This window comes from Protopterus annectens, chromosome 11.part0 (genome assembly GCF_019279795.1).
Source record: "Protopterus annectens isolate FY-2018-M chromosome 11.part0, PAN1.0, whole genome shotgun sequence".
NCBI classification, from domain to species: Eukaryota; Metazoa; Chordata; order Ceratodontiformes; family Protopteridae; genus Protopterus; species Protopterus annectens.
Window position 1 is genome coordinate 1272655912 of NC_056745.1, and position 27618 is coordinate 1272683529.

At 38.3% G+C, this 27618-nt stretch overlaps 1 protein-coding gene across 1 annotated transcript in view; it reads right to left on the minus strand.

Annotated features, from left to right (window-relative positions):
- Nucleotides 1-27618, minus strand: part of LOC122814866 (leptin-like) — a 42177-nt gene that overhangs the window by 4157 nt on the left and 10402 nt on the right. Inside the window, exon 2 of the mRNA XM_044087147.1 lies at nt 16661-16832. Coding sequence (XP_043943082.1) covers nt 16661-16832 — 172 coding nt within the window. The remainder of the gene's footprint in view (nt 1-16660; nt 16833-27618) is intronic.

Genomic DNA, 27618 nt, shown 5'->3' on the forward strand with positions numbered 1-27618 from the left:
AACTTAATTGGATATTTTAGTACCATCATCCATGTTTCCTGAAGTGCACAATTCTCTTCACTAATCTCCCACAATGAAAACAAAACAAAACAAACAAGTAAAATAAAACAATTGTTATTATTCTTAAGGGAGATGTCCTTAATTCAGATATTGGATTGAATAACTACTATAGTCCTCATTATTGTTAGATTTTTAGAAATAAAAATGCCTTAGAAAAAACATTCATAATCCAACATTACTTCAGATATTTCACACACAATGCAGCCTTCACTATAAACACTGACAATGGTAGCCTTGTATTTAATCAAAGAATTTGCACCTATACATTGAAAATGTATCCACTTTCATAGATTATGCTAAAGTAAATTACATTGAAACAAACAAATTTATCTCAGAAAAAGACTGGAACAACACATCAATGACTCATTTATAACAACTTAAAATACATTCAAAAATCTATTTGATATCATTAATCACTGAATACAAAAAGTTATTCATTTAAAACATAAATACATGGAATGTTTGAAAATAAACTTCATAGTAAATATAATATCAGTAAACAATGTAAAACGAAAAAGAGGTACTGCATCTTCTTCAGAAATAATCCTAACTCTGAAAACAACCAAACCAAAGAGTAAAAAGGTCACACAGACAAACCAGTTAGTATAAATTACAAGAAAAACCTAGCCAAGCTAGAGTTTTCACTGTGTGATACCTCAAACCTCCTGTAATAGAGGCCCATTGGATACATGCAAGTGACCCCTTAAGGACATCAAGTGTTTCAGCTATATGGCTTCTGAATGTCCATGACTTTTTACTTTTTTTCTTTTTATGTCTTTGTGGATACATTCAGGCCAGCAAAGCTGTGGAAATGCATGTTTTGGCCCTCTTATGACCTTATCAGCATAACATTAAGTGGATTGTTTGGCTATACATTAGAAACACAAGGTCTTTAACCCAGCTGTGCCCATAACCATTAAGGTGTCTATAAAATATCCCAACTAACATCCAAACCAAAGAGTAAAAAGGTCACACAGACAAACTACAATAAAAACCTAGCCAGGTTATTCCTGTTCTCACTTTGAAAAGACAGCATATTTTTTACAGAACTTTGAATCACTAATACTGTGCAATGTGAAGCAATTTTAATGTATTACAAGTCAAAAGTTTGATACTTTTATTGTACTTTTAAAATTTAGACAAATTTATAGTTAATGTTATACTATCATGCAAACAAATCTACAGTGCACATCTTTCTGCACAAATGGCACACTAAGTAAACAAATATGCTAACTGTGCTTGAATATTATACCTCACAAATGGCATTTTGTTATTCCATACATTATATAACTGTCCTTTAAAAAAGAGGCACAATCTTAGTAGTTTGTTTTAAACCTGTCTAAACACATTCATCCTTACAGCATACGATGGAATAGCATTGTGATGGGATAAATGTGCTGAGTTTATGTATTCATCTCCTTTTGATTGTTTTAGTGCTGGTTAATGTAGTTTTAATACATTTGACTCCTTCTGTTTCATTTGATACTGATCAAAAAAGGTTTCATGCATTCATCTTCCTTTGATTCACTTAATGCTTACCACTGACATTTATGGGTACTGGTACTGTTTTGCTTAACCAATAATTTTGACTAAAGTTCTCATAAGGTACAATATGCTTTCGATATGATCAGCAAAGTAATGAATTCCTTGTTTGGTTTCTGTTCTGAATCTGCGGACTGCAGGCACAGAATAAAATGTTCAGTGGTGTTGAATAACAGGAAAGAACACTGCTGCCTTTCGACTTGAATGTCAACTCCATCTAGAGAGTAAGAACTGCTAAAGTACTTCAGAATTCATGAATCATCATCTACGGCCCCTATCTGAGAAATTCTCTACTTTTCACATTGTATTCTTATTGTCCGTTATCTGTCAGTTAGATCATGAAGTCAGCTCACACGCTTCTAGGCCAGTTATTGATGAGTCCACAGAGACAAGTAGTTTGGTTAAATCAGCACTACTACCAGCAGCCTGGAGAAGCTGCAGGAACAACAGAAGCACAAAGGGCTCCGTTACATGGAGCCCAGCACAATGGTGATAGAGTTACAGTGCTGAGCTTTGTATTGTTAACTGAATTAACAGGATAATTTAGTCTTTTAACTTATTAGACTCCATCTGTTCAGACAGTGCAAAATCTAGACAGGCTTTATTTATTCTTATTACTTTTAACATTATGCTCCTTGAGCTTTAACTTGAGTCTTTAATTGACCACTTTAGCTGCATCATTGAACATCTCCTTTTGTTACTGACCACTTGATCTGGGCTGTCAAGATGGATTATCGACTCCTATAATTATTATGTAAATCAGCAGAACTGGAACAAATAGTACCAGACAAAAATGAAGGAAAAACAAAAAGGAAAAGGCACCAAGTGAAAAAAAAATGCAGATTATAATGGATATAAAACATTTTACAGGTGCTTCGATGAGCAAAAGAAAAAATGAGAGAAGCATATCAAGAGTTGGAGTCGGGGTGGTATGAGTTGTGGATAGACTGACAAAAAAAAATATATATATATATATATATATAGAGAGAGAGAGAGAGAGAGAGAGAGAAACAGAGACAGAGAGTGAGAGATAGATATATAGATATATGTGTGTATATCTGCATTCACAACACAAGAGGGTTATGCACCTAAGCCAGGTGACAGAAGTAATCTCATCACTGCTAGCTGCAGTGACACACAGGGATAAAGCCCCGACAATGGCCAAGGTGACCTAAGTTTGATTAGGGGCTCATGTGACTGACCAAACTGGTTAAGTTTAATATGAGAAAGTGACCACTGATGGCTGGTCTGTTCTGGTGGAGAGGGAGGCAGCTCTGGCTCTGATTTAGGTGACACCTAGTAGGACACTAGCTGTTGCACCCATGGAGAATGATCACTTGTTTTCATAGTGCATATGTATGTAGGAACTGGGCATGTGAAGGAATACTCCTTGTGGTAGGTGGCTCATGGCAGAGTTCAGAGAGCTACCACAAGGGAGGGGGAGTGTTCTATCATGGAAAGCATAGGCTGTTCCACAGGACCAACAAGCTGACCATCTCACTCCTTACCACCTAACTCTCATTGTTAGGGAATGAATAAGACAACTGGGCCACCCTGAGAAGGACAAATGGGCCATAGGACTGTTGTCTTGTTCAGGGATATGAGGTGCTCACCCCACTAAATGAATTAACTCAGACTGGATGCAGGTAAACAAGTAGAGGAACAAAAAAAGAAAAAATATATATAGTTCGTTTAAACACTGTGCTAGATACCTCTCCTCACACAAAAATGTGTTCTAAACATTAAATTATTGAAAGTAGAGGTGGCAAAGCAATGGAAACAAATCCCATTACTGTGAAATGAATGAGTGCAGGACTACTACATGTTTTGATCTTTCTCTCTCTTCCAAAAATAATTGAAATGTTTCATTCTAATTTTTCATAACATTAATTTCCAAGGGTGTGATATATCTGGATGTAATTGTTTTTGTGTGCTTTGTGTATGTTTTTTTTTGTGTGTGCTGTGTGTTTAGGTTCTTTTTTTATTCTGTTATTTTGAATGTAGCTTACTTACAGATGCATGGTGTAGTAACAGATGAAAATATCTATACTTTGCCTCAGATAAATGTTTTTATCACAGCTATTTAGCAGTTCATTGTCTATCTGTCTGTCTATTTATCTATCTCTATCTATCTGTGGACGGATAAAAGTATAAATATATATCCTAATAATGTGTATAGATATGAGGGTGAAATAAAAGACATTTCTCTGGAATCTGAGGTAGAGAGTACATTTCAGTGTCACCTATACCTGCATGACCAGAAAAATGTATACACTCTGCCCACATCAACACCATTCACATTCTGTATTACATCATCACGAGGTTATGCACACTGTACCCATATCACCACTTCCCTGAAAGGATCTAACTCCATCATAATTAGTCTAAATATAAAAAAGGGAACCTTCACACACTGCTACATGTAATACACAATATGCCTAGAATTACACTAAATACAAACTGATTTAATGATTTAACCTATACAGCTGCACATATTAATTATGGATTACCTGTAGATTTCACATTTCTTTTATATGAGTTGCATGAAATAGCAAAAGCTACTACCTTCAAAGGTCGCCTATATTGCTTACCATCTTTTACTTCTGCTCACTTTATATAGGGAAACTTTGTGGTTATTACTTGGTGCAGTTTGGCGTTGCTGACACAGAGGATAAGATCTAACAATAGAATAAACAAGATGCTATTTTGAGAGATGTATACATTGTAACTGACCTTGAAAGGGAAACTTGAACAATCGTAATTGCAGTGTGTACCCCTCAAGAAGAATAACACTTCAGTTATTCATTTGTAAATAATCATATATTTTTAGACTGTGAAGAGAAATGAAGTTTGGAAATAACTTTTTATGTTATGGAAGTTTTTTCCATTTTATATCTCTGCATTCTTGTAGATTGTTATATTTCTTTTACTTGAATTTTAGATTTTGGCAAAGGTAATCTTGACAAAAGTAATCATTTAAATAATAGTTTTTATAGGAATTTTGAAGAGGGGTGCTTAATTTTTGAAGTAGTCTTGACTTTAGCATGGCATCTTTATTGCAGATATAGCACATGTAGAATGTATTTAGGAGCTGTGATATAATGAGGTGTGTGATATGGGCTCAACAATGAAACAGCTGTGTTAAGTTGACACTGTTGTACAATAACAAACACCATCCATACGCTGTTGCACTTTATGGGGAGGGTGGGTTTAGGTATAGTGTTCATTCCCTTCTGTATTTCATAGGTTCATAGGTTCATAGGTTCACAGGAGGTTACTAGGCTACTGGCCCTACAGCCCTTACAAGCCTAGCCATATTAATCTCAAGTTGCCTCAATTATCTTTAGTTAGATTGATGTCATTCGCAGACAGCATCTATGATAAACACTGACTACCCCATCCATGAGGGACATGGTGCCACCCCTGGGGTGAATTTGTGGTCTCCCATCCATTTTTCCAGGTTGCACTTGAATAGGGTCAGTGAGGGTCTCTGCTTCATGTGAATTGGAAGTTTATTTCAGAGCAGTGGCAATCTCTGGGAGATATCTCTGTCTCTCCAGCATGTTTTGTTAATGTCACAGGCTAGGTTAAGATCCCTAGAGTGAGTGACTCTTGTGCCATTTGACATGCTGATGTGTAGCATATCCATTAGTGCAGGTTCAGAGACTGCCCTGTAGGCCATGCACAAGTTGCCTGTCAGCAGCCTATATGACACAGAGTATAGTGACAGGGCTTTAGGGCGGTCACGGTGGTGCAGCGGTTAGCATTGTCACCTCACAGAAAGAGGTGCTCTGGTTCGATCCTCGTCTGGGGTGCCTTCTGTGTGGACTCTGCATGTCCTCCCTGTGGTTGCATGGGTTTCCTCCGGGTGCACCAGTTTCCTCCCAAAGACATGCTGTAGGTGGATTGGACACTCTAAATTGGCTGTGTGTGTGTGTGTGTGTGTGTGTGTGTGTGTGTGTGTGTGTGTGTGTGCCTTCCGTGTGCCAGGCTGGTAACTCGACACCATAAAACTTTGCTGCCAATCATGAGCAGACAGGTGATCTGCTGTGATGATCCCTAACTGGGAAAAGCCAGAAGAGGAAGATAGTGACAGGGCTTTCTGTCTATCCACTAAGTCATGGTTTGGAGGCCCTATATTTTCTCTAGCTTTTATTTGGCAGATATGTATTGATGGCATTAAAGTTCAATAAATAAATACATTTTAAGTTTTGTCCATGTCACATTGCTGCAAGAAATAAAATGAGTTGTATTAAAGATTACACATCTTAGCACGTTTATGATACTATGTATAAAACATACGGATTTGCATTTAGGAAACCATATAAATGTTTTTAACTGGCAAACTAAATTAGTTGATACAGGACTTATTTATGGTCACATTTATTTTATGCAAAACATTACAAACAACAAAGCAAAATATATAGAATTTTCTTACTTGACTGCAAGTGTGTTGCATCCACATCTAGTTCACCGATTCTCTGTATATAGTTTAAATTTTATCTTGGAGAGTATTAAGGTTGTATATTAGCTTAACATAATGTTTGTCATAAAATTCCTTAACATCACTACTTAACTCTGCAGCTATCTAATTACTTTTTATAAAATATTTCCTAACGCTATTTTCATACTACAACTACTTCCTGGTCACCCAGCCTGTTTAGTCGTGTAACTGCAGATAATAATATATTATATGGTAAATTCTTTATTGGATATATTACTAGGCTATTTGTTTATAAAAAAATAAAGTTATATGGTATTGTAGTGAAATAAAAATTCAGCTGAAATAATTTGGGTACTTTCAAGGCACTTCACGGTTTAAATAGTCTTAAAATAAACAAATAAACAAACAAAACAAACAAAAAAAAAAAAAAAACAGAAAGCATGTGATATTATTATATACATTATAAGACCAAAGGGGCGAAATATGACGAGTTTAACTGTTTAGAATGGATATGTAGTAAAATTAATTTCATTGTAAAGTTGTGTTTTGACTAAACATTCTACTTGGGCACTTTAAACGGTCTAAAAAGGAACGGACTACCTAATGAGATAGTTCTGTTTGCTCCCAGTTTTGCATCTTGTAAACTTTTACAAGATGAGGATGTGTGAAGATACTAAATATCTCTCACTAGTATATAAGACAGCAAAAACTGTGCAGATGGAAACTAATGATTGTAGCAGTGCATGACTGTGGCAGTGCTGTTATACTCAGTAGTGATTTGGCAAACTTTGCATTAGGTACCAAAATTGCTCATGCAGCGTAGCAGAAAGGCTCATACTGCATGCACAGAATACATGTGGTACTGGTTGTGTGGCATGAAAAGGAATGCATCTAGAGGTGATAAACTACAGTAATTCTTTTATGCAAAAAGTAAGCACATGGGCTCCCACACGTGCATCTGCTGAATTTTTCAGAACTATAATTGTGATCCCTAGAATAGTGGAAATGAAAGCGTGAATGTGAGAAAATATATACGAAGTTTGAGGTTAGAGTATGTCAGAATATTCCTCTTTCTCTAACACGATCTCAGAGTTGCTGTACATAAGTATCAGATATGTAGAGGCACAGCTCCTATGTTTAGGAGGGCAGGGTCATGAATCCCTACTGCAAAATGTGCTTTAAGAGTGTAACAGTAAGTTTCAGAATTTGCTGTCATTTATTTCACTGAATGTCTGGATTCTCAGGAGTTGGTCTTGTACTTCTAATAGAAACTTCTTGAGTTGCATTTCTAAAGTTTTTATCTCTTCAGGTCAGATAATTCCAGTCAGATAATTCCATCTAGTTCCTACCTGTCTAAAGATTTTAGCAGCTGATTGTTTCTGTAGCTTCTTTCTCAGCGATTGGGGTTCCTGCCTACACTGTTCCCCTTGCTACATCTTGGATTCAGTCCACTCCTATATTGTACTCCCCAATTCCCACCTCCACATCATCTAAATTTAAAATTCACTAGCTCATCTCCAGTCACAATTCATAACCACTCCAGCAAATTACATCAAACTAGATCACACACACTCCAATAATGCCATCATCTTCCTCTGACATTCAAACCATATAACCTAGTCTCTTCCACCTCCTTTCTTTCTTTCTCTACCACCTCCTTACACAGCAGTAATATGTTTTGCACCCCTCCCCCAGCTTCTACCAATTCACCAACAGTCTCTAACACCAAGCACTCTCATTCACTATGTTAACATCAATACTCCTACTCCCTGTAACTGTCATAACCCACCTAACATCTTATCACTACCAGCTTGACTCACCCCTCATAAAACTCTCATCCCCTCATTCTGTCTCCTTAAAAGTACTAATCCAGGCCACTTCCACGTAACCCCTTCTCTAATAACCTTATGTCTTATATTACTGCAGAAATACCACCAGAACCAAAGTAGATCTTAAAAACAAAATAAAATAAATCACATGGCTTCCCAACCATCTCCACAGCTATCTAAGCATACAGCTAAGTGGTGATGTTCATCCTAATTCTCTCCCTGGTAAGAAAACAGATAACACACCCACCACAGCCACATCTCTTACCCATTCTACCCAAATGTACACACTGTGCATCTTTCACTTAAATCTTACAAGTATCTGTAATAAGACCTCAGAATTCCATGCTTTTTTGCCTCGTTCCTCACCTGATGCAGTAGTTATCACAATGACATAGCTAAAACAACACATAAAAGATGATGAAATCTCACCCCCAGGACATAATATCATTAGAATAGTTAGAAAACACAAAAGAGCTAGTGGAGACACCATTATCTTTAAAAATAATTTGCATCTCTCCCTGTCACCACTTGCCCTCCCTGCTTCATCAATGTCAAAATACTTATCTCTCAACTCAATATAAACCAGCACAAACTAATCTATATAATAAGTATATACATCCCTCCAGGAAACAACATAACAACAGCAGAAGACTTTCTTCTAATATTCCACAAGAGAAACTAATCCTAGGGATTTTAAACATTGACTGGATCACAATTACTTCAGTTAAACCCTACAAACACCATCAGCCTTTATGACCTCACACAACTCATAAACTCTCCTACTCTATATGACAAAAAACTAACTACAAATCTCTCATCGACTGGATCACATCAGGCACCCTCCCAGACTCATTAAGCAACCACCGTGCTACCTTCTTGGTCAGAAGCCACTTAAATATCCGTAAATTACATCAATTTAACAACACATCCCACAACCTCAAAAACTTTTGTAGTGATAAACCTATCCAACACCTAAAACAGCACAACTGGAACACCCTAAACCTTCTTCCTCTAGATGATGCTATAGGGGCATTTAGTAAAAGCTTCCTAAATATACTAAATTAGCTTGTCCCACTTACAACCAAAAGGGTTTAAATTTAACCCTGCTTCCCAGCTAATCAAAAGCACAAAGATCCTAATACAGCAAAGAGACAAGGCGTGGAAAACCTGGACCCAATGCAAAACCTCCCAAAACCCCAAAACTTATAGACATCTTAGGAACTGCACTAAATATAATATAAATGATAACAAATGTTCTATTCTAACATTCAGCAATTTAAAAAAATCCAGCAACTTTTGGGTTCTTAATAAATCACATACTAAAACTAGACCAGACTGCATAATCTACACCAACATTTATTGTCCAGGCAGATAAAAGCATCATTCCCCACTTTTTTAATTCTCACTTTATAGATACTATCTCCTGTCTTCTCAACAACTCCTATCCAACCCCTTCTTCTCCCTTGCAATCCCTCAACCCAGGTCACCAACCGCAAACAGACAACTATACTCCAGTTGCACAATGAAAAAAACACCGCCTTAAACTCAGAACTACAACCCTTGCTCCAGACAGCCTACCAGCTGAATACCTACAGTTGTCAACTAAAGCTACAGCATATGCAGCAGCAATCTTAATAAACCACTCTATCCAAGAATCACATGTCCTACTTCTGTGGAAAAAATCCTATATTCTTCCATTGCACTAAGGTGACAATTCAACTGATCTAGCTAATTTCCACCCAATTGCCATCCTCTCTGCTCTGTCCAGAGTCCACAAAAAGTGTATTCAGCACTAGTTCCTCAAGTATATCACCCACAATTCCTTCTTTCTCCTACCCAACATGGTTTCTACCCCATCATAGCACCTCCACTGCTGTACTTAGTTTTACAAACACTGTAAACACCCATTGAAACAACAATGAATTAGTATCAGCCATTTTCTGGATCTATCAAAGGCCTTTGACATCATCTCACACCAGAAATTCCTGTCCAGATTAGCAGTGATGGGCCTAAACAACTCATTCTTAAACTGGTCCAATAGCTACTTCAGCTCTAGTTCCCAAGATATAAAATGGCAAACCCAATCCCCCTCCTTCCTTCCAATATCTGTAGGTGACCCCAAGACTCCATCTTTGACCCTATATTATTCAATATTTTCATAAATGACCTACATACAGCCAGAAAATATGCCTCCATCATACAATATGCTGTTGACTCCACACTGATCTGTTCAGCACAAACTCTCACAGAACTAAAGGAACACACCCGGGAAGTTTTATTTAATGGATAGAGGCGTGGCTAACAAAATCTCACCTACTCCTCAATGCTGCAAAAAATAGGCTATTTTACACCAAACCACCTTACCTACCCAAAGCCAAACTTCATCATAACCTCTGCTAATTACACAAATATTGAACTAGTTACACATACCTACTGGGTATATACACAGACAACAAATTAAAATCTGATTAACTCATCCTGTGCACAGTAATGAAAGCTCACCAAAAGCTAGGCTCCCTTTATGAAGTAAAAACATTTCTATTAGACTATGCCCAAAAAAACCACTTCCACTGCTCACCTCATCCCAGATCTCTCTATGCTGTCCCAACAATCTTTACCAACTCACAAGCTTCCCTAATGAGCAAACTAGAACAATGTTGCCATTAAATTGCTAAGTTCTCCACTAATCTCCCCTATAGGACCCACCATTGATTTACCCTAGTACAACTAATAAGACTATCACTACACTTAAATTACTGGCAACATTTTACCACCCATAGTCTCATCTATAACCACAAAAACAGCCCCTGTCTATCAAACATCATCCAGTTTTACACTCTACCAAGAGCTCTAATCTCTAGTTCCAAACTTCAGTTGTGCACAACTAAATCATACAATTCACTGGAAAAACATCACTATATTCCATCAATGTATCAAATAACTGGAATGCCATCCCACACCATCTAAAGCAAACTAAATCTGTACCTGTATTGAAATCCCTACTAAAAAAACACCTCTATAACTCCTGCCTCTGGAACTGCTCCCAGCAAAGCTGATCTATATCCAACCTGCTTCAGTGCTACTGTTATTCTATAGAATCTTCATCCCTATCATCTCCAATGTATCATACTGTATGTAAAGTATAATTAAGTCATAGAAATATTACGACTTGATGGTTCTCCCTTTATTATGTAACTACTTCGCACTTCTGTAATCTGATATGACTTGATTTGATATTATATGTAAATTCCTGTGGATCATTTCTCCCCAGGGCTCCACTGAAAATGAACTCTGTCCTCTCAGACTATTCCAGTAATCAAAATCAATCAATCAATCAATCAATCAATCAATCAATCAATCAATCAATGTGTGTGTGTGTGTGTGTGTGTGTGTGTGTGTGTGTGTGTGTGTGTGTGTCTGCATGCATGTCCCTATCCTTCAATAGACTAGCATGCTAACCAGAAATGCCTTCTGTTTTATGTCCATTGATTCCTAAGATAGGTTATGGCTCCCCAACAATCCTGAATAAGATAAAGAGTATCAGATGAATGAATGAACAAATGAATGAATGTCAGTATTCAATGTACTGTCTTTGAGAGGCATGATAATTGTATATCTACTAGAGTCTACTATCTATTAATCTTGCAACCCATAGGGGAGCTTCTGAAATGTACATGTTCTTTATGAAAAAGAACTGTGCCTGCTAAGAACTGAATAATTCTCAGTCACGCCACATAATAGGAACCCATTCCCATTTTGATATTTGTATAAACATGATGAAACTTTAGTCTTTAGTTGACATTCATATAAATGCTCAACATTTGAAAGCTGAAACAATTTTTTTCTTGGAGGTAATAGCTTCACCCCTTCATTTCCTATCATCTTTTAACATCTCTATTTTTAACCTAATCCTTTCTACTGTCATACAAAAATCAAAAAGGGAGGGGAGGTGGGGGTGGACTACAAAAGCAATACGTTTTTTTAGAAAGAAATTCCTTGTTATCTCTTCATCTGACTCATCAGTGTGCTTGCTGTACCATATTTTAAAAAAAAAATCTCTTCGGTCAATCTGGTCTATTAAAAAAAATTTCCTCTTACGGAATTGCACATCTTGTGGAAATTACATTTGTGAGACATTTTATTATAATTAAGAGTTCTAATATTGTTCACTTACTAACACTGGTTAAGTCTGATTCGTGTCTTGGGCACCTGCCGGAGATGGTGAGTTAAGGACCGTAGAGATGATGCTGTGCTCACTGACCCATCACATGGGGAGGGATGGAGCGAATGTCCAGGGAACTTTAAAGATGCCAGTTTCCATGGTGGAGCCTGGAAGAATATGCAAGATGTGCTCATTTTACATTGTGGGGTCATTTGTAGGCTCATGCTACTTGTGGAAGTGATTGACAGTCCCACACTATGACTGTTGCCCATCCTTATGGGAGAATGCTCACTCACCATGTGCAGAGTGTTAGGCACGTAAAAGGGAAGCCCCCAATGGCTGCCTTAACAACAGATCATCTCAATTGACTCACGCTAGTAAAGAGGAATGAATGTGACAATCGGCCAAGACCAGGCTGATGGTCAGCAGGCAGTGGGGGGAAAAAAGTTAAAAAAATACTTTGAAATTTCCACATCTTGGGAAACAATAAATTTTCAGATCAAGTGATTTTGAAAAATGCAATTTCTTCTAAACATTTATGCTGAAATGGAATTTGACTGAAATTAATTTGACAAACAGTGTAAGTTTCATTGTTATTAAACTCAGACTCTGGTTGAACTAACATAAAGAAATACACCATTCGGATGGAGTCTGGGTAACAGTTCTAATTCTGATAATTTCTTGGGTTTGATGCATTCTGTCCCCCATGAGTTCAAGTCTATGTTAAATAGAATCAATACAGCTTTGAAAGGGCTACAAAAGTTGGTGAAGCACCTAGTAAGATGGGAATGTCTAGATATAAGGAATGCATGTCAGAAGGTTTGTTGGAAGTGGGTTCATTTGAAGAAAATGAGCAGTCTGTTAGAAGCAGTAACAAATGAAATATTACAACTGCTTTGGAGAGGCCATTAAATACTTTCAGGTTTGAAAGTATTTCAGCATTGAATACAAGCAACTGTAGCTATAGTGTTTTTTATTTAACAGAGATAGTCCAGTTAAAGATAAGTTGAAACAACTTGAAAAGTCTCATTTTTAAGTTTAAATCATTCTGCTAGTATAATTTGGTATTTGAAGAATGCATTTGGGTCAAAGGAATCCCTAAAGGTTCAAGGCTGTACAAGTTTCCAGTGATCTGTCAAAGCAGGATGGTATGTATAGCGGGTTATGTGAGTTTTTCAACAAAATAGGTATTGAACTTCTAAAATTCATAATTAGGTGTAGTGAAGCAAAGACTAGTGAACTTAAGCAGGAAATGAAAAACTTGACTTTGAATTACAAAACAGTTGAACAGTGTCACCATTTAAAGGGGAATATGACACTATTTTTATGAGACTCGACAGATGTTAAGACTATTATGGAGAGAAAGAATAAAAAAAAAGTTAACAGGGATTACAAAGGTTACTTAAATAGTTCTCCTTTTTCTGTTAAAGATGTGAAATTTCTCAAGTACAGTGGGTCATTTATGGGGGAAAGGAGAGCTACATATAGAAAAAATATACCCATTCAATAACAAATATTTGAACAGAGTGAATCTTTTTTAGAGACCAATACTATCAGGAGGTCTACAAAGTTAGCAGGCCTGCAGAATCCAAAGAGAATAGACCCTCCAGGAGGGGGTGGGAGTTGCTATCAAAGTGAGATTCCACTATAAATACCAATGTAGTGAATCGGGGAAAACAAAGGAAGCACAGCTGGGTCTGGTTCAAAGCAAAAGGCAGAGGACAGAGGCATTAAAGGTTCCTTTATACAGTTTAAGCAGTGCAAGATTTAACAAGGAATAAACTGAGTTACTTTCAAAATGTCATACTTTCATTCCATCCAACCGAGCCAGCCTGTTGAAAACTTAACCAAACTGAGACGATCTGCGAGTAAACTCAGTTTAGAATACATATTCAGTTGTATACCATTCCGCTCAACAGAAACAGGCATTTTCAAGAAAAAAAGTACATTTAATCTAGCTTTGGCAGGTACACTACAAACTTTTGTTTTGACTTCTGACAAAGATACATTGTTTAGGTAAACCTGTGGTTCTTACAAGTTAATCAAGTTTATAAATGAGGTGAGACTCAGACAAAAGGGTAAGTTTATTCCCATTTTAAAAATACCCAGGCTGAAGCTTTAAGTATCATCCAGACAGTCACAAAAACTATCTATAGAGCTTTTATGTCTGAAATGTCAGTTAACAATTCAATCAAACAGGTGTTAAAAGACAATTGGAAAATCGTTTTGATTAATGAAGATCTGGCCTAGGTAAAAGGGAATGAACCAGTTTTTGTATTTAAGAAGGAAAAGCATTTGAAGATGAAGTTGAAAAAACAGCCTGTTTTCCAGAGTAAAACAATTACTCAAAAGGAGAAGGACACATTCCCTTGTGTATTTTATGTGATGTGTAAGTTTATTTATTAAAGCTCATATTTTATTTTAGATCATTAAGAGAAAGTTGTTGGGGTATCTGAGAGTTACACCTGTAATTTTTATGGTATAATTTATGTCGCAAAATGCTCAAGCTGCAACGTTTTCTATGTGGGTAAGACAACAAGATGGCTTTTACAATAGATACATGAACATTTGCATGCTATAAAGGCAAACATGTAGCAGTGTGATTTATAAACATTCAATAGTTAACCCAACATTTAAAAACATTTTTGTTCTTTGTAATTAATCATATAGAACTGAATATAAGAAGTGGTGACTTTAATAAAAAATTGAAGTTAAGGAATTCCACTGGCAACTGCTACTCAACGCAAACAATGTGGCATGGCATAATTGTGAGGTTTGCTATTTTTAATATGTTTTTTTATAGTTATATGTACATGTGTGTTATTTAAAAAAGATTCAATTGATTTTTTTATATGTAGAGTGGATGTTTTATTATCAAAATTTTAAACTAGTTTAGCCATGTGATTTGGAAGGTTGACGTTGAGTTTGTTGCAGTATTGTTCTGATGAAGTCCAAGTTAATGTGAATGTGCTAAATTTTAATGTATATTGTTGTGAGTATTCAAAATTGTTTTTATAGTTTTAACATATATCTCAAGGTTATTTCCTCACATAATGCATTTCCAGAATTATGTGTATATTCATCAAAATAAATGCAATTTTACAAGTGTGATAATGGCACTCAGAGTTCCAGAGGCAGCTCTGGAGTGGATTCAACTTTAATAGAAATGAAAATAATTACAGCTGTAAGTTAGCATTCGTCCCTGCTTGGATAAAGCAATCATATTTAGGATACTTTCTCAACTCTCTATGGATCATTAGTGAATATTTCTTCATGCCTGACATTTACAACATTTTCCCTTTAACACAGCAAACATTCTACAGTAAATGTACAAACCTATAACCACAAGAGCATGAGCAGGCATTTTGTTGAAAATTAGTGGTCCTGTCAAACTCCCCACTAAACAGAATAATCACATCCAAAGTTGCTATTACTCAAAGAAAAATTAAGCACTTGTTCTTTGGAATGTGCATTTGCCTTTATCCTTTCTTTAATGAACTTGAATAAAGCTACAATTTCAAAGCACAGTGCTGAGATTTTATTGTTCTATCATTTGTGTTTTGCAGAGGATTTCATTTTCATGCCTTTGTATGACAGAACGTCATATTATAGAATAACATATGGACCTACATTCATGGAAGTATCCAGATATGTAGTTGGTATGCAAGTGGAGAGCCATAGTGTAGAACTAAGAGGGAATTACTAGAATGCCACCATGGATGACCCATGCAAAGAACAGGATTTTAGCACCCAAAGTCCTAAAGCTGGTAATCTGTTGCTCAGTATAAAACAACTGATCAACATCACTGTTAGTTTGAATGATGCTCTTAAGAAGGCATACAGTTAATAAAGGGTTGGTAATGGCACATCTTGGTGTAGCCTGCAGTGCACACAAGCACACTGTCTCATCTGCAGCCATCTTGCTCCAACTACACTGAAGAAAGAGATCATCAGCCAATAGGAAGGAAACCCTCACTGCATCTTTTCAGTATAATAATCCACAAATACAGTTTACTCAGCGGGTGAGACTATGCAGGCCAATTTTTTTTTTTTATGAATCAGCTCCTGTCATGTCTTTGGAGGAGAAGCAGACAGAGCAAGCAAATTCATAACACAGTGTACTTGTACTAGTTCTAGGCTTTCTGATCTGTCATCATCTCTACAGTTGTGTGATAAGACCCCAGATGTCACTGGCATATTGCCCCATCGCTGCACTCTGCCTACAGTGTTGACAGCAGTTGTAGGCAATTTTGTCTAATCTCTCCCTCAGGAGGCTCTATGTATTGCTCAAGGCTCCCATTGTGAAGGAACGTGCTATGACTGTAAGGTAGAACAGCAGAATGCAGGGAAAGGCAACAGAAAAGGTTATGCTATATTAAAAGGTCATTTGAAATTACAGCCTACCCCTCATCTACAGGATAAGCAAGTCATTAAGCAGACTGAAGCAGTAGTTTGTATACACACAGGTATGGATGTTGACTTAATATCTATACCTATATTCTGATGTTAACTGTTTTACCTCTTCTGTATTAACTCATTTTCTCCCATATATGCATTGATGGTAAATAATATTTAAGTGGCTGATATGGAACTGCAAATCATAGCTGACTCAGAACAAATTACCTGATTGTTTTGTTGCTGGAGTCTGGCAATAATGGTACGAGTGAGATTTTTGGCATCTATCTTCACTCTGTCTGCAACAGGGCGTGAAGCACACAAGTTCAGAGACATCCACAGCAGGCCACAGAATGGTAACAGGGTGCAGTTCATGATCCACAGCTTCCGTTCCACAGCCCTTCAAAGAAACACAATCAGTAACGTTACCAAAGCCAGCAGGTTAATATTCTCCTTTGTGATTTCAGGTGCACTACTGGTTAGATGCTGAGAATGTTTCATTAAATGCATTTGGGTATAGCAACATAATCAAATGCTGTAAATTCATCCTTTTCTAATACAGTGAAACAACAAACTTAATTCTTGGCTGAATGGGTCAAAGCAATCCATTTGTGGTCAAAAGACTGGAATTCAACAAATCAAAGTGCACAAAAGACTGAAGAAAAAATGTTTTGGGGTAAAATCACCCAAGTCTCTCATGCAGTGAAAGACACCCTAGTACTACCACTCTAATACAAGCAACTCTGAAGTCAGCACATCAGAAGGAAAAGGGCTGTACTCCTTACACAAACAACCTTGACAAAACTGTTTTCTTGTGTGGACTGGTTAAACTTGATGCCATCTTACTGTGATAACTAACACAGCTACCTACTGTACAGCTGCATGCACAGACTCAGGATCCACATTCTTGTTTATACTAGATGGTGCTGCAGTGCTGCACACATTAAGTCCATCCATCCACTATCCCTTTTCCAACATGGGATGACAGCTTCGAAGGGGAAGAACTACCCTAATCCAAGGTATGGCACATACATGACAGTGTGCGTGTCACACCATTCCCCTGTGTGATTACATGGAATATGTATGTGTGCTGCCCCTGTCCTCTCTTTCTTCTGCTAACATGTAACAGTGCACACAGCCATGGGAATGTCACCTTCCATTCTCCACTAGATTGTGCCTCCCAACCCCCCCCGCCCACCAGAATGACAGCTGGCATCAACTGCTTGATTCCCGCTCAGTGTCTGTCCCTTCATCTCCAGTGTCATAAACTGAACAGTGACAAAGTTTTAAAGACTCAGTCAGAGTAAAGGTTTATTATGTCTTGTAAGTGACATGTGTAGGACGCGTAGGTAGTTTATTAATTCATACAACATGCAGAGAGTGGTATTGGGTCTAAACATGTCTCTCCTAGATGCACTCGATCAGTGACTTCTAGTTACTGTAACTTCTTTTACCCAGAGAATTATTTATCTATTTACTGTAGATCTTCCAGTTTTAGAACCTTTGCATTTCAAACAAAAAGTTAAGGTTTCAACTGTGCCTGCCATATATTTGGTACTACTGCACTTATGACATAATTAGGATGGGGAGAGAGTGGCCATCCTGGGATGGAGGATACTCATTGGTGATGTCTCCTAAGAAGAAGCCTGGTCCAATGAAGACAGTTCTTCACGGATGTAACCAACAAGCATGGGGGTGGAGAAAGGAAAAGTGAGTAGGGCATATAAAAACTGAATGGAAACATAGATGCCCAAGCCCCCAGCAATCCCTTAAGATCCATGACCATCCTCAGAAACACTGGGGTAAGTCTGGGTGGGGTTGAGTGAGAGGATGGATGGCACACCCAGCATAGATGTGGGGCACTTGAGGACAGGCTGGTAATAATGAGGTTCAAGGAGGCCAAAAAAAAAATATGTCTTTCAGTGAAAGTACACCTGTGATGCAATGTTTTATGATTTATAGTTATGATGTTTTGCAAAGTACCCAAATATTTAAAAATTACAGTCAGACATCTTGGTCTAGTGTAGTAATTTAAGAGGAGAAGTCCTGTTTTAGTGCTAAATGTACACATTTGCAGTGTATAACTTTAATATGGATGGCTTGTTAGAAAAAGATTGAAACTTGCAAAAATGAAGATCTCACAATAAGGTGAAAATGTATATAGTGGTATTAATTTATCCATCCGTCTGTTTGTCTATTTAATAAGTATTTAGCCATGACTCAAACTGTAGGCAGTACAAAAAAAGTGAGCTCAATCAATATAATACTGACCAATCGAAATCCTAAAAAATATATAACAAACATAAAGGCTAGGATTCATGAATACCTACGACGCAACACAAAACATTGTGAAAGTTCTCTACTGCTGCTCAATACCATTTTGTTGATACTGTTTTAGTGGCCTTCTGATTGTATCACATAATTCTCCTTCCACCATACCACTGACTCACCTTTTCTCCAAGTTGCAACAGCTTCAGTGTAAGAATATACTGGTAAGGAAGAGTGTGGGATGAAGAATGCTTGCTCCTAGCTGCAGTGGTTGATTTAATGACTGGTGGCTCAACTGTATGAAAGTAACTAAGTTGCAATTAAATATATTTATGTGCTTTTGCTTTCTGTATTTACAGTAATAATTTCAAGCAATTGCAGATGGGGAATTGTGTTTACAGCACTTGGAGTTTGATTGAACATAGTAGACCACCCACAAAAAATGTACTGATCTGCATGAATGAAACTGAAGGCACAGAGAAAATTTGCTATAAACCTCAGTGACATGCCAAACAGAACTACATTTTAGTTCAATTTAATATTAATTTACTATCTGGGTAAATGAACAATCCATTCCTTACAGTTTTCGGCCAAAAATCCACAAGGGCAGGGGTAAATGCAGTAAATATGGATAGTCTGGGAGTGACAATCAGACAGTCAGCATTTTCTTTCTTTTTTGGGGGGATCAGAGTACCTTGAGAAATCCTACACAGATGTGAGGAAAATGTGCAAACTGTTCACAGCTGGTGATCAGAGATCCTGATCGAATCCCAGATTTTGTATCTGTGAGGCAGTGAGTTTATCCACTGAACTATGGTGCAACACAAGTTAATAGCTGTATACCAGCTTACTGTATTTCTGCGAGGAGCAGCATGGCAAAATGTAACTGAACATGCCACAGTGAAGTAGTGCTGTTACTTCTAATTCACAGACTGATTTCTGCACTGGACTGCATGGCATATGATATGATGTGCAGGTTACTGGTGCAACACCAGCTGTCAGCTAGCTCCTATACTAACCAGGTATAGTGCCTTTATCCAGGTGGGAGCTATGTGTTCATCAATGCTTTTATCGTTTGCTCTACCCCCAGTGGTGTAACTGTAATCAGTTGCTGATCAAATGCTGTAATCATCAGTTTTAGCTCCATCAGGTTTGCTCAAGTGTATGCAGCTTTTATACCACCTACATACTCCATGCTGATCCAGCATTATTTCAGTTTTATTTAAACAAGCAGAAATCACCCTATATGCCACATTCAGGTGGAATATACCTGAGCAAATTCACAAACCACCAGCAGCATTGTGTGATGGGTTAGAGAGTTGCAGATTTTGTACCTCGACAAAAAACCGTAGTGTATGTATTACAATGAGCAGAAGGGGCATGTATCTAGACAGCAAACATATCATAAGTTTATTATATGAATAGTGGGATCCTAGAAATTGACCATTTCTATATATTTATTATTGTTTCCTGATGACTTATGCATGAACTCATTGCAATCAGTAGATATTGAAACAATACGTTTTTATTTCTAAAAACAAGAAAGTAGGCCCTGGGTATAGTGTGTGTGTGTGTGTGTGTGTGTGTGTGTGTGTGTGTGTGTGTGTGTGTGTGTGTGTGTATCTGTGTGTGTGGGAGGGGGTGGGCTACAACATCACATCCCCTAACTTGTATAACAATTTTCCAGGGCACAAAACTGAGGAGAAAGGCAGAAATTCCACTTAATGCACTTCACTGTTTCGATACTGGATGTCATGAGTTCACGCTTCATAATTTATTAGGTTTCCTTTTATTATGTAAGAAACTTGAATAACCGGCATTACTCTAAATTATACCAGGAAGTGCAAAATTGTAACCTTGCACACTGAAGCATGTGTGTGAACCTCCCTGTGTTCTTCAGAGTGAGGTGTTCTGCTGCACAGACTGCTTGCTCTTTTTTTTAAAGTATTTTCTGATTACTTGGGTGAACTCAGTGTTTGAAGCATAAAGTATATCTGCACCAATGAGCATAGTCCGTGCTCCAAAGAACTGGATTCTTTACTAATTACAAGGATGGTGAACGGTACTATTACTAAGCACTATCATTTTGCAGTATAGACATATCCAACAGATGTTTTGAAAAGTGAGATATAATACTATGATGAAACGTAATATTCAGCTATTTCTGAGGGACATATAGTTACAGCAATTTAGAGTAAAACATCAATTAACTGTACTGAAATGTCTATTCTAACAATAGTGGATGAGGCTGTTGGCAAGAATATGGCACATAATCTAAAATGACTACCACTTTCTGCAGCTATATCTGAATTGTTTTCAAAGATTTTTTTCTAGGTAAGACTGTACATTCCATGGCAGCTTCTTAGAGCATAAATGAAGTGGTAATTTATTCTAAAGTGAGGGTTCCTATTTTGGGAAAGAGATTTTGCTGATTCTTAATTAGAATTTTGGTCTAGAAAGTATTGTGGCATCACTGTTCTGAGTTTTAAGGAAGCACTGGGAAACTAATGTGACTGGTTTACTGTCAGAAGGAAGACTATAAGTGTACTCAGTAAAAAGAAATCTATTGTATTAGTGACAAAAGCAAGGCATCCAGCATGCTTGGTGTGAGAAGGCTGTATAGTTTTTCACAGAGAGTACACTAATGTTCATAAAGAGTTACTATTAATATATGCGCATGTATTATTTATGATATTTCAGAACATTCGTATTCTTGGCATACCAAAACGCAAATTAGGATAGTCCAGATTTTGTAATGTGAATGCTACATCATTAACTACAGCCATAGACACACACCTCAATGGACAACAGAAAAGTAAGTTTATATCTCTCTCTCCCACCAGAGATCTTTCTAAACCCAATACTTTCTAGTTTGGAATCATTGTTTTACTCAGTCTTCTCCTTCCCCAATATATTGCCCATATTTCTCCCACTTCATAATAACTCCTGGCATAAGGTTTCTGTTTCTCTAAGAATTCCTACTCTACAAAATTGTCAGCTGTATAGATACTTTCCACAGTACTTGGTAGTCTAAGTGACTGACTGTTCCTTGCTGTGCAGCCATAGAACTTGTCCCCGCTCCGCTCTCTTCCGCCCTCGCTATGCTTGGCCTTCACTCCACTCCCCTACCCTGCCACCATTCCCTCCCACCCCCAAATCACTTGAATTTATTCTAAACCCAACCACTCCCACTCACACTTATCTACCAATCACCACCTATACAATTTACAGTTATACAATAGCTCACATTTCCACACTAACCTTAACAACACCAATCCATTACATGCATATATTAACCTTTAACCAATCCCTACTCTTTTTACCATTACAAAATGCTATCAATACATTGTATGTTACTAGCTCTGCTAATACCTGCTGCTCACTTAACGAACTACCATTCACAAATAGTCTCCCCTCACACTTTTCACAAAACTACGCCTACCTTTTCTCCACACCTAACTGACTACCTCATCTTAATATCTCCATCCATCTTACATATAACAGAAGTCCATCACACCTCATATAGACTGCACCATAGTAAACCAAACCCCAAAAATACCCCTTTTAAGTTTCATAAGCATATATCAGAATTCGTCCAGACACTAGTAACCATAGCTACCAAACTTATTATAATTGGAGAGATTCACCCAAACCCAGGCCCCCAGAATACCTCCTCACTACCCCCTCAAATACAAGATATAACCAATCTCTCACAAAAAGACTCCAAAATACTAATCCTAAATCTAAACCTTCAAAGCATAGTCAACAAAATTCAAGAATTACACACCACCCTATCCCATTATAACCCTAATATTGCTGTTTTAACGGAAGCCTGGTTAAAAGCACACATTACTGACAATGAAATTGCACCACCTGGTTACAACATTATTAGACCAGACAGGAAGGTAAAAAGAGGTGGAGGGGTAGCCATCTTGTTTAAGAGCACTCTCACACTTTTGCCACAATGCCTAAACATAGATAACCTCAAAAACATAGAAATCATACATACTAAACTTCAGTTTAACCAAAACAAATTCATATCCATTATAGCTACCTATGTCCCACCCGAAAATAGCATCTCCACTATAGAGCTCATCATCCAGTCTATATCAAATTCCATAGCCCAAGAAACTATCATTATGGGTGACTTTAATATTGATTGAACAACTTGGAATTCACATAACCCTAGCAATCACATCAACCTCTATGGCTTCATGCAACTCATTCAAGCTCCTACATGGATAGATAAAAACTCCAACCATCAGTCTATAGTGGAGTGGACACTAACCAACAAACCTCATTATTATCAGGTTAGTGGCTGCTTACCTGGCAGTATAAGTGACCATATGCCAACCTATCTATTGAGAAAAAGCATCAGTACTGTCAAGCTCACTGCCTTCCATCAAATCTGCAGTAAAAAAAACTTTAACCCCCAAGACTTAATCAAATACCCTAAAAATGCAACTGGCCTCTACTAAAAAAAAACTGCTCCTTGATACTGCAGTAGATTATATCAACAGTACCTTCCTTTTCTAAACAAATTGTCCCCCCCCCCCAGGTGAATTTGTATTAAAACCACATACACACCATGGCTAACTAATGACAATTGAATGCTCCTTAGGCAAAGACACAAAGCTTGGCAAACATGGGTCACCTATAAAACTCAAATCAACCACATTGCATTCCAGCAAATTAGAAACAAGACTAGATGCCAAATCAACCTAGATAAAAAGAAATTCAACTATAACCTACAACATAAACACCAGCATAACCCCCCAAAATTTTGGAATACCATAAATGCTGTTTTCTACTCTGAACATTCCACTACCCCTCCCCAACTTACTACACTCTCCTACCACCGTTGCAGAAGAATTCAATAAATACTTCACTGAAAGTGTACTATCTCTAATTAAAAGTAATTCCACAGAACCATCACTAGCCTTAAAACATCTCAATATTAACTCCAATTCCTTCTCCTTTCAACTGTTCCCACAGCTACCATTAAGAAACTACTCAAAAATCTCAAACCATCTTCAATAGCAGCTGACAAGTTACTAGCCAAATATTTAAAACTAACAGCTGAAGCCATATGAAAAATCGCACACATTATCCCCTTATGCAAAGGTGGAAATTCCACAGAGCTGACCAACTACAGACCAATCACTATTCTCTCTCCACTATCTAAACTCCTCAAAAGATGTATCCACTCCCAACTGATTCAATATCTTACCGTCAGCAACCTTCTAGCAATATGTCAACATGGTTTTAGGCCCCATCATAGTACCACAACTGCACTCTTCAGTTTCACCAATAGCATCAACGAACTCATAAACAATGTTAAAATAGTCCCTGCTGTCTTTCTAGACATGCCCAAGGCCTTTGATATGGTCTCCTACCCCAAACTATTAAATACACTCTCTAAATTGAACCCCAGCCCCTCTGCACTTCAGTGGTTCTGAAGCTATCTACAGGGCAATCAACAATCTGTAAAATGGCTTAATGTCCTATCCCCCCCTTCCCGTCACACTAGGAGTACCTCAAGGCTCAGTTCTTGGGCCGCTACTCTTCACTATTTTTACAAAGAACCTCCAGAGTGCTACCCCACTGGCTTCAACATCCAATATGCAGATGACACAACACTTATATGTGCCGCTAATAACCTGAAACATCTCCATAATATAACCCAAAAATCATTATCAGATACTGAGCTGTGGCTCTCTAACCATCAGCTCATACTCAACCCCAGTAAAACAAAACTTTTCTCCCCTACAGACCCTTCCTCAACTTACTTTGAGAGACTACAATGTCTACATTACAATAAGGAATTATATCACATGATTGTACAATACAAATGTCAGCTGTAATAGCATAGAATGTAGTTTCTAGTGTACTGTAAGTCTTGTATATTTTTTGTATAATTTCTTGTATAAATTTTGTATAATTTTTTGTATACGTTTTGTATGCTTTCTGTATGTAGAGCTTTTCTCCCCGGGCCTCCACTGAAAATAGGTCTTATCCTGGTCGGACTTTCCTGGTAAACAAATGTAAAATAAATAAATAAATAAATAATATGATTTTATGTAGGTAAATGCGCTTGTGGAAACTACAGTCAGGGATGTAGCCAAATCCTGTTTAAATGGGAAGCAGGAACTATTCAATAAAAACTATTCAATAAATACAAAACACGTGCAACACATAGCTCACAAAGCCAGTGTGCCGAACAGTCACAGCCCTTAAGGCTAAACAACACACCTGATACACTTGTAATAGGTGACTCTATCGTCAGGCACACTGACGTCCCGCTCACCAGGCTGAACAAGGAGAAGGTCACAGTGAGCTGCCTGTCGGGCACTAGGATCCGCCACATAACCCAAGCACTCGGGTCACTCCAAGGCAAGTACAAATATGATTCAGTCATTGTCCATGCTGGTGTGAATGACCTGAGATGTACCTCCCTGGACTACATGAAAAGAGACATAGAGGAGCTCTCTGAGCATGTAGCCCAGGCCGGTATGACCCTGACCTTGAGTAGCATCTTACCCTCACCAAGAATGATGCCACAATATGAAGACAAGATGATCAATTTCAACAATTGGCTTAAGTATTGGTGTCATTCAAAGGGGATCCAATGCCTGTCAGCCTGGGATGACATGCTCGACAAGCCACGATGCTTTGCTAGGGACGGCTTGCACCTGTCACCCCTGGGCTTTCAGATATTGGCAAAGGCTCTTGCCACCCCCATAGTGCCTTTTTTAGGCAAGGCTCAAAAGACAAACCCACCTCCATAGGTATCACAAGGGATAAGAAACTAAGAGTAATGCTACTCAATGCCAGAAGTCTAAACCTCAAGATGCATGCACTCTAAACTCTTTTTAGCATGGAGAACATCGATATCTGTGCAGTAGCAGAAACCTGGTTCAAGGTTTCCGAGAGCACCCCAGCACTACCAGGTTATACCTCATACCACGCTTTTCAGCCCCAAAACTTGGACCGAACCACAAAAGGAGAGTGAGTATCAATATTCGTCAAAGATACCCACACCTCCAGGTTGGTGGCACAGCACGAAGCATCAGGGACTATTCATGTGCAACTAACAGTGGGTAAAACTGCCTTCCAGTTTATAGCCTGCTACAGACCATCCTCCCAAACCCATGAACCCCACTCAGCCTTCCAGAGAACACTGGAAAATATGAAGGTCTCTCCAAACACCATTATATTGGGTGACTTCAACTACCCAAACATAGACTGGGAGCATTACTCTAGCTCCAACACCCTAGCCCAAAGGTTCCTAGAATTTATAAACTCAAATGCTATGGAACAACTTGTTACCACTCCCACAAGAGGGGAAAACATACTGGACCTGATCATCACCAACATGGGGGCTCTATGCTCCAAAGCAGAAGTGTATCCCTCACTTGTAAGATCAGACCATAAACTAATCTCACTGGATATTCACATCCCGACCCCACCCCCTTCCCAGAAAACCACAGTGAAAAACTTCTCTAAAGCAAATTTCACACTCCTCAAAACTGAGGTGGAATCCTTCAAAGCCCCCGGGCCTGTGGAAACTACGGCCCAGACCGCAGAATCCTTTATAAACACATTCTATGAATACCTTCAGGAATGCATGGATCATGCAATCCCAAATAAAATCAAGACCCAATCCTCCAAAGGCAGGCGTCCTGTCTGGTGGACCCCAGCCATAAACAAACTATACAATAGAAGGAGGAAGCTACTACATGATAGAGCAAAATCCCAAAAAGGGAAGGCATCTCTGATCAATATTAGCAAAAAACTACGGGCACTCATAGAATTGTCTAAGGCCAGCTTCGAGAGAAAAATTGCACAGGACACTAAGGATAATCACAAGGCTTTTTTAGTTATGTTAGGAACCTGGATGGGAATTCCTAGATATGCTCAGAATTAGTCCAAAATGACAAAAAATACACCGAACCCACAGACATTGCAAACATCCTAGCTTACAGGTTCAGCGCAAACTCCCCCCCCTCCCCACCAAAAGGGCAAATATCTATCCCAGCAGAGTGCTGCCCCCCTGACATCTCAGATGCTCAGGTAAGAGCCGCCCTCTCCAAAGCAAAAAACACAGCATCAATGGGACCAGACGGTGTCCCGGGCTGCGTCCTACATGACCTCCAAGAAGAGCTAAACCCAAACATAAAACTACTGTTCACTCTCAGCCTTACTACAGGATATGTACCCAAAGAGTGGCGTACAGCAACAGTGGTCCCTCTCCACAAAGGTGGTACCTCAACTGATCCTGGAAACTATTGCCCCATAAGCCTGACTAGCTTGGTCTGCAAAGCTATGGAAAGGATCATCATGGACCTCATAAATAAAGATATTGGGGAACTACAGACACTGGATCCTACCCAGTTCGGCTTTGTTAAGGGCAGATCCTGCCTCTTAAACCTAGTTGATTTCTTTGAAACAGTCACCAAGGCCATTGACAAGGGGAAGATGGTCCACACAGCCTACCTGGACCTCGCAAAAGCCTTCGATACAATACCCCACTTGGGCATTATAGATAAGCTCACCAGCTTAAATATAAACCCCTATGTCACTAGATGGGTTGCAAACTGGCTCAAGGACAGAACCCACATGGTTAGAATTGCTGGGACCATGTCAGACTCCAAACCAGTTACAAGTGGCGTCCCACAAGGCTCAGTTCTGGGACCTCTCTTGTTCAGTATATATTTCTCGGATGTACAGGCCAACATGGAAGGACTGTGGCTGACCAAGTTCGCAGATGACTGCAAACTAGGTGCCATAATCAACTCACCAGCCGACACAAGCATCCTACAAAAGGGCCTCATAGAAACAGACAACTGGTGCCAGAGCCATGGCCTCAAGCTAAATGCCAAAAAGTGTATAGTCATCCCCTTTGGCAAAAACAGTGC